The sequence below is a fragment of the Lipotes vexillifer genome, unplaced genomic scaffold, assembly GCF_000442215.2.
Source record: "Lipotes vexillifer unplaced genomic scaffold, Lipotes_vexillifer_v1.1 scaffold500, whole genome shotgun sequence".
NCBI classification, from domain to species: domain Eukaryota; kingdom Metazoa; phylum Chordata; class Mammalia; order Artiodactyla; family Lipotidae; genus Lipotes; species Lipotes vexillifer.
Genome location: NW_006778765.1, coordinates 2,038,997 through 2,047,303, shown reverse-complemented (window position 1 = coordinate 2,047,303; position 8,307 = coordinate 2,038,997). Strand labels below are relative to the sequence as shown.

The window sequence follows — 8,307 nt, the reverse complement described above, 5'->3', positions numbered from 1 at the left end:
GGGAGGGTCAGCCCAGGACCCTCCCCCCCACCCCTCCCAGTGGGGTCCCCCAGGATAGAGCCCACTAGCACTCAGAAAAAACTGGTTCACCAGCTCCCTGGGACAGACGGACACGCCCTGATTCCTCTCTGGACCTCAGTTTCCCCACCTGAAAAATACAAGGGGCTCAAGATGGCCACTGCAACAATCAGTCATGATAGTGTTCACATGCTGAGCACCAGCGGCTTTCCTAGCCAAGCCCACTTAACGGAAGGCTGACACGGCTGTCTCGCATGGGCCCGAGCTCTGCTCCCTGTGGCTGAGGGCTGGGGTCCCAGCCTTTGGTTGTGTTCAGCATCAACATCTCTGTGGGCCCATGCTGGGTGCCGGGAACAGGATGCTAAGGCCCACCCCTGCCCTCGAGGTGCTTCCAGCCTGCTGCTTGAGCCCCAGATGATGGACCCGGCTCTACTCCAGGAAAAACAGGCCCTGGCGCCCGGCCAAGAAGAGGGCAGGGCAGCTGGAGTGGGCCTGGGGGTACACTTCCTGGGCTGTAAGTTTCCTCCTCGTGGGCTCCCCCCGGAGCATAGCCAGCACAGGGGGCTTCACAGGTAGGTGCTGGGGCAGTGCCGGGGGCTGAGTGCGGGGCCCGGCCGTGTGAGAGGTGGGCCAGGGTCACCGTTTCTCCAGCAGCTGCTCGATAGTGAGGTAGGCCCAGAGCCGCTCAATGTAGTTCCCAAAAATGTAGTCCCGCTCCTTCAGGGCCTTCTCCATCTCCTTCATGTCCAGCTCCTCAGTGAATGTCAGGTCGTTGATGGCCTGGGGCAGGGGTGGGGGGAGGTGAGAGGCTGGAGGCCTGGAGCCAGGAGCCAGGTGGGCCTTGTTCAGGAGCTGCTACTGCTGGGCCGTCAGCCAGCAGGCTGGAGCCCTATCCGTGCGGATCCCCCATCCCCAGCGCACAGCCGAGCCCCGGCCCAGCTTACCCCGTGGCCCTTCACATCCGCCTTAAAGCTGTTCATGTCCTCATCTGCCAGGCGCCCAGCCACCACAATCTCAGAGCCGTCATAGAAGTGCTGGTAACTGTTCTGGGTGAGGTCCAGGATGGCATTCTCAGGGTACTCCACCTCCACATCTGTCAGCAGCGGGTTGGCCACCTCCTCATAGAAGCCCTGGAGTCCAGATAGGGGACCTGCTCATCTCAGGCCACCAGGGCGGGCAGAGAGAGGACAGGGTGGGCAGGCTCCCACTGGCGCCTCCGCGGGTTGTTGAGTCTCCCGGGCTGGGCCAGTCCTGGCTCCTGATCTCTATTTCCACGTGGCCCTGACTGTGCCCTTCAGTTTGAGGGAGCCCTTCCTCACCACGTTCCCCGCTCCCCCCAGGTAGAGACTGGGAGGAATAGAAAAGGAAAGGACAGAGTTCTTGGCACGTAGAAAGGACTCAAGAAATGTTTGTTGGAGGGCTTCCCTGGTGGCGCGGTGGTTGAGAGTCCGCCTGCCGATGCAGGGGACACGGGTTCGTGCCCCGGTCCGGGAAGATCCCACATGCCGCGGAGCGGCTGGGCCCGTGAGCCATGGCCGCTGAGCTTGTGCGTCCGGAGCCTGTGCTCCGCAACGGGAGAAGCCACAATGGTGAGAGGCCCACGTACCGCAAAAAAGAAAAAAAAGAAAAAAAAAGAAATGTTTGTTGGAACAAAAGTAAGAAGGAAGGGTGGAAGCCGACTAAAGAAGGCGATGTGGGGTGAGAGCATGGAGACCCGGAGACTGACAGGAGGAAGGCCGGGGGGTCCACTGCAGAGGTGGAGAAGCAATCACCTGTGCCAGGGAGGAGGGGGAGGGCACCAGATTTAGCAAATGAAAATACAGGACATGAGTTAAACTTGAATATCAGGTAAGTGACAAGTGACTTTTTAGTATAAGTACAGCTGTCATGGGATGAATTGTGTACCCTCAAAATACATAGGTTAAAATCCTTACTCCCAGTACCTCAGGGCATGACCTTATTTGGGGAAAGGGCCTTTACAGAGGTAATCAAGTTAAAATGAAGGGTTCAGGATGGACTCCAAGCCAATCCGACTGGTGTCCCTATGAAAGGGGGAAATTTGGACCCAGAGACAGACATGCACACAGAGAAGATGATGTGAAGATACAGGGAGAAAATGGCCATCTACAGGCCGAGGAGAGAGGCCTGGAACAGATCCTTCCCTCGCAGCTCTCAGAAGGAGCCAGCCCTGCCAACGCCTTGATCTTGGACTTCTAGCCTCCAGAACTGTGAGACAATAAATTTCTGTTGTGGAAGCCACCCAGTTTATGGTAATTTGTTAAGGCAGCACTAGTAAACTAATACAGTGTCCTATGCAATATCTGGAGCATGCTTGCTAAAAAATTATTTGCTGTTTATGAGAAATTCATATTTAACTGGATGTCTTGTATTTGATCTGACAATCCTACAAAGGAAGCAGGTCTGTTCTGTGTAGCCCACAGACAAAATCAGAACCAGTATGGATGGGTAAGAGATAACCAGAGGTAGACTGCAACCCAAGAGGAAGTTCTTTCTAATAACCGAAATTGTCACACAGTGGAACAGGTTCCTGAGGAAGTAGTGAGCTTCTTATTCCCAGAGGTGTGCAAGACAAGACATACCTGCAACTGCACGTTGGCATCGGAATCCTCATAAATGCGGCGGGCAAGCCCGTGGTTCTCCAGGGCCATACGCTCCAGGAAGTTATAATTCAGATTGTTGCCAAAGCCCAGGTTATATAAGGGGAACTTGCCACCAATGGCATTCCGCACATTCTCTTGGATTTTTTCAGGTCTGCTTTCACCTGCAGGAGAAGGAGGTGTTCACGCTCTAGCCACAGCCCTGGCGGCTGTCAGGAGAAGCTGTGTCTGGACAGATCTGACTCCTACACGTGCAGAGTTGGCGGAGTCATGGCCACCAGCCCTTGTAGAGGCAGACGTGGGAAGGCCTGGCAGGGAGGCAGGGCCCTGCCCTTGAGGGGCTCACAGACCATGGGGGACCCTGGAGAGAGCTGCCCAAGGTCTTGCAGCATGCCAGCTACAGAGCCAGGAGCGGCAGCCAGAGTTACACCCGCTGCCTCACCCACATTGGCGTCCCCGTCGGTCAACATGATGACAATGGAGGTGCTCCTCTCCGGGACTCTGTACTCCTCCCGGGCCTTGTTCAGCATACTGATGCCCCTCAGCAGCGCGTCGTTGATGTTGGTCACTGGCACACAGACAGACAGACGGCACCTTGGGAGCGTGTCCTCAGGGTGCCAGCGTGGAGGAGGTCGAGATAGCAGGCCCTGCTCACGTGCCCAGGGACCCTGCCTGCCCATATGTGGTGGTATTCAGTAAATATCGACTGAATGACTCAGTGAGTGATGAATGAATGACTTAGTCTTTCAAATGAGTAAAAAGACCAGCCTCTCAGGGCCGCCGGAAGGATAGATGCACACGGTGATTGTAAGAGCGATTTGGAGAACAGTCAAATGGACTCCCAGCCCCTCTCACAGGGAGGAGTGGGGAACAGTATAGACGTCACTTGTCATCTTTCATACAAAACTGCCATGGATAAGGGTGTCTTGCTGGGGCTAGTGGGGCACCAGGATCACAGGTTAGAAACAGAAAGAATGGCTTTCCCTAGACCACAGAGAAGACACCCCAGTATCTAGCCTGAGGACTCCCCACCCCCACCTCTACCCCCAGCCAGGGTCTGCCGGGCCTGGACCAGCAGAGTCTCTGCCCCAAGGCAGGAGGGAAACAGGCTGCTCAGGCAGAGAGGAGTGGCAGGATGTGGCTCCCTCCCCTCTGTTCTTACTTCCTTGGTCACGAATATTCATCACAAATTTCCTGGCCTCCTGGATGTTCTCAGGAGTGGCTTGAACTAAAGTGTCTTTCCAGGTGGTCACACCTCCACTGAACAGGATGAAATTCAGGTAGTCATCCTCTTTCACATCCTCCAGAATTCTGAGGAGGGCATCCTTTGTCTGGGAAGGAGAAAGACAAGCAGACAAGAAGATGTCTTCCCAGCCTGGGCTGGCGGTGAGGCCCATGCCATCTGCAACAAAAGGGGCAGGTGATTTGTGCCTTTTTAGAATCCTGTCCCCCTTTCCCCTCTTTCACTGGAAATATTGGCTTCGTCCACTTTTTAAAAATCTCTCTCCCTCTCACACGTCCCACCCCCACCCCCTTGCACCAAGGAGAGTACCTGCTCCATTTTCCGACCGTGCATGGAGCCACTGACGTCAATCACGAAGACCACGTTCTTGGGCACCACCGGAAGGCCTTGAGGTGCAAAGAAGTGCACAAAGTAGCCATTGACGATCTGGAAAGGGGAGAGAGAGAGAGGAGGCCAGTATCCCTTCAGCAACCTCACGTTGGCTGCCCTTGCAAATAGAACGCAGCCGTTAACCAGCCCAAAATAAAGATGTCCTTTCCACCCCTCCAGGGGTGCCACACGAAGGCTCTGGACTACCTATCGTCCCCACACCTTGCAGGAAACTCATCCTTGGGCTGAGGATCAAGGGTGTCTCACTAGATGAAGCTGCAGCCCCTCCCCGCATCAGCCCTCACCCCACCATGGTGGGGAATCTACCAGCCTGGCAGAGCCAGTCGGCGGGTACCTACCTGCACGTTGGCTGGAGACTCTCTGTTCACGTCATAGGTGATGATAAAATCTCCTTTGAGGAGGGAGTCCGTACAGGTTGGGCATGAACGTTGTTGATCCAAGCTGGGCTTGAAGGACACGTGGCCCTGAGGGAGGGTGATGGCCAGCCTTGCTCAGCTTGGCCAGGGCCTGCCCTCTGCAGACCTCAGCCCGGGGCTGCCCTGGGGAGCACGGTGCAGTCCTCGTGGTGAGGAGCCGGTAGGTAGGTGCCTGGGCAGTCCTGCCACCCTCTGGGGTGCTCAGCCTTTCTGAGCACCTCTCTCCCCTTCGGAGATCGGGAGCTCCTTGGAGGCCAGGGGCCTTCTCTGAGCCAGCCTTTCACTCTTCCTGCTCACTGGGCCCACAAGTCCCCTAGCTCTGCCTGCACTAAGAAGCCACTTTGGGAGGGGAATTCTGCACCATGAAAAGGAATTTCATGTTGGGTGGTATTGTGTGTGTTGTTGCCAAGAGGAGGAGGAAGGGAGCAGAGTAGGGAATGGGGAGGGGGCCCTGGGTGAGGGCACTGCCTGCAGAGGCCAGCAGCCCTCTGAGCGTATGCTCCTTGGGCCTCACCCTGGGAGTCCTGACTGAGGTTTGCTGTCCATATAAACATTTATTCATCCACTGCCCATGATCAGCAAGGCCCCTGGAATTGCTGGGGACCTTGGGGACCAGAGCCAACCACCAGTACCAAGAATAAAGTTCCCTTTTTTCTTTCATCCCTCATGTGGAATCAGATCTAAAAAACTCCCTCTGGCCTCGGTCTCCTTATCTGTAAAACAGGGACCAGTAACCTGCCCTGCCTGCTTCCCAAAGTAGAATGGGACCAGGCTATATAAATGGCTTCCCTGTCCCCCAGTGCAGTTGAGACCCTAGTTCCTCCGGCAGGTCATCATCAGCAAGCAGCCCCCTGCCTCCAACATCCTCACTCCTGACCCAGGGGGCCTAAGAGAAAGGGGATGTTGCAGACTTATTCCCCCACCCCCAACACACACCCACACACATGCACACTCTCTCTCTCTCTCTCTCTGTCTCTGTCTCTCTCCCTTGCATCAGCCAAATCCCCAGGTTCAGACTCGCCCTTAGGGTCAGTGTTCCTGCACCTGCCCACCCAGGCCCGAGGGGCATCTACACCACCTTTTTCCCTGAGAAGGACTTGGTGAGGGCGCTGCTCAAGAGGTCATTGGTGATGAATGAGGCTTCAGCATCCAGCGTACTGATGCCCTGGGGCTCGAAGATGTCTGCTGTGATCTGAAATGGCGAAAGGTAAGGAGATGTCACTCAGTGACAGTGCAGAGCCCAGCCTCCAGGACAACAAGGGCAAGGAGACGGGTCAGTGATGTACAAAGAGCAGCCTCTAGGACAACTCTGTGACAGCCAAGCCTGCTGTCTCCCACCAAGTAAATGGCCGCAAGGGCTTTTAAGTGGGTGCTCTGACCCCAGAACTCTTCTACTACCTGCCATATGGTGCCCCAGATTCTGCCACTAAAGCATTTCCTTTGGCTTTCCACTCTGATGTAGGTAAAATGCCCATGTAAGCAGTTACTAGCATTACAGAGACACTTTGTGATGTTGCCCCCAAGGGCCCAGCACCCAACCTGGATCTGCCAGGTGCCGCCCAGCCTCCTCCCCTTGGCCCAGGTGCTGTAGCCAGCGCCACTGTAATTCCCCCCATGCCTCCTCCACCAAGTGGTGGGGGCTGGGTTGCTGTGTTCTTGACCCTGCTGTGGGGTCTGCCCAGGGACCCTTCTCAGCACCCTGCCCCCGGCAGTTTCCGCAGGGGCTGCAGGAGAGCAGCTGATTACCTCAAAGTGCTTGACCAGTTGCTTGGGCTGGACCTTGAGGTACATCTCGTACTTGCCCTTGTGCCTCTTCAGCAGCTCCTCGTAGGTTAGCTCAAAGGTGACCTTGCTGCCTGCAGCCACATTGACTGAGATGGTGAATTTCTCCAGCTTCCTCCCAGAGGCCCTGAACGGGGGTGCAAGACAATGACTGCCCCAAAGACAGCACCAGCCCATCCTTCCTGGGCTTTGGGTTCAAGTCCCTTACCCTTGGGGGAGACCCCTACCCACTCTTGAGCCTCGGTTGCCTCAAATTCAAATGAGATAACGTTGTAAGAATTACGGCGCATTTTGCCATATAATGATGATAATAGCTGCTGTTCTGTTGTTTGTGTCTCTGAGGGCCCTTACAGCCCTGAAGTTCTCCCCAAGGCCTGGGGGTCCACACTTACTTGACCAAGCCAGCTGTCTTGCCCTGGGACACGGCCTTTTCATACTGCTTCTTGGCAACTTCCTTCTCTTTGACGTTCCCAGGGTAGGTAACACCATCAATGGTCCTGCAGGGATAGAGAGCTGCTGCGGGACTCATGCTGAGCCAGATTCCTCTCCCAGCCCAGAGCCAGCAGTCGTGTGACACCCACAAGGTGAAGTTGGTGATGAAGGCTGTCTTGGGCAGCTCCACATCGAAAGAAACCTCCTTGGCAGTGTCTGCGTGGTTGACGGCCCTGGTGGTGACGACACTGTGAGCGAAGCGGGAGGTCACCTTGCAGTGGACCTTGGTGCTGTAGACTTCGATGCCATCGACTACCTGCGGGAGAGGGACAGTGTTCAGCAGATGGTGACCAGCCAGCCTGAGGCACCCGGAAACCAGGCCTTCCTCCTGGCCTCTCCCCTTCAAGCTCCCCTTTGTGGGCTCCAAAGCTCCTGCCTGGTAAGTGGCCCCTCCAGTCTCCCAGTCACCCATGTCAGAAGCCTGGGCAGCATCCTTGGTTGCCACCTTTAATTGGCCACCACTCTTCTGATGGTCACTCTGCATCCTTAGCTCTATCATCTGTTTACATGCAGCTGTAGCCAGTGAGATGGTATAAAAACCCAAATCTGACCCTGTCCTTCTGCCACTTGAAGCGCTCCCGTTCTCACCACCGCCCTCAGGACAGTCTTCCCCCTGGCTCTGGGGGCCTCCAGGCAGATACTGCCTCCTCTGCTCATCCCGTGCTCCAGCCATGCCAGGGCCTAGCTCTTCCTGCTCATCTTCCACACCTCAGCTTGGAAAGAGCGTGTCCACACACCCCCCAGCCTGCCCCCTGTGTCCTTTGGTAATTGCCTGCTTCTGTCTCCCAAATAGGCCCTTGTTTCCTATCTGAGGGCAGTGCATGGGGAGGGCCTTCGTGCCCCCAAAAACCCTCTTTCCAACGGGGTGATGGACCAAGGGACGCTCTACGGAGACGTCTGGGTTAAACATGGATATAAAGATGCTTATGAAGGCGTGACGGGGCCATTCACTGTGTGTCTCCTGCCCTGTGCATGGTGCCTGACAAGTGCTCGGTAAGTGTTTGTGGGAAGATGGACTCGTGGAAGGGCGGTCCTCTGCTCTATCAGCGGGTCCGACGGCCATGGTTCTGGGGTGCTCTTTCCCAGGGCTCTGGAGTCACGGCGGGGGTCTGCGAGGGCAGGGGGCCATAGGCTCTTTGCCAGCTGGAGGGACCTGCCATTGTGGCCCACTCCTTCCGCTGTTGGGCAACTAGCTCCGTCCTGCCCTGCCTTGCCCCATCCCTGGTGAAAGTTCTCACCCCTTCCGGGAGGCTCCGTTTCTGCAAAAACAAAGACAAACACAGGGGTCAGGCCAAGTCCAAGGCTACAGTGGCTTGGCAATGGGCTCTGGGCTGAGGCCAAGGTTCAG

General features: G+C 56.1%; 1 protein-coding gene across 3 annotated transcripts in view; it reads right to left on the bottom strand.

The window, feature by feature from the left end:
• ITIH3 (inter-alpha-trypsin inhibitor heavy chain 3) overlaps positions 1-8,307 on the bottom strand; it is a 14,058-nt gene that overhangs the window by 4,919 nt on the left and 832 nt on the right. For all 3 annotated transcript variants that reach the window (XM_007451877.1, XM_007451878.1, XM_007451879.1), the window contains exons 2-13: positions 8,198-8,218; positions 7,049-7,215; positions 6,860-6,964; positions 6,432-6,594; positions 5,764-5,877; positions 4,608-4,733; positions 4,189-4,305; positions 3,799-3,967; positions 3,079-3,204; positions 2,619-2,800; positions 963-1,148; positions 659-798 (exon numbers count right to left, since the gene is read on the bottom strand). In XM_007451877.1, the coding sequence (XP_007451939.1) occupies positions 659-798; positions 963-1,148; positions 2,619-2,800; positions 3,079-3,204; positions 3,799-3,967; positions 4,189-4,305; positions 4,608-4,733; positions 5,764-5,877; positions 6,432-6,594; positions 6,860-6,964; positions 7,049-7,215; positions 8,198-8,218 (1,616 nt within the window). The remainder of the gene's footprint in view (positions 1-658; positions 799-962; positions 1,149-2,618; positions 2,801-3,078; positions 3,205-3,798; positions 3,968-4,188; positions 4,306-4,607; positions 4,734-5,763; positions 5,878-6,431; positions 6,595-6,859; positions 6,965-7,048; positions 7,216-8,197; positions 8,219-8,307) is intronic.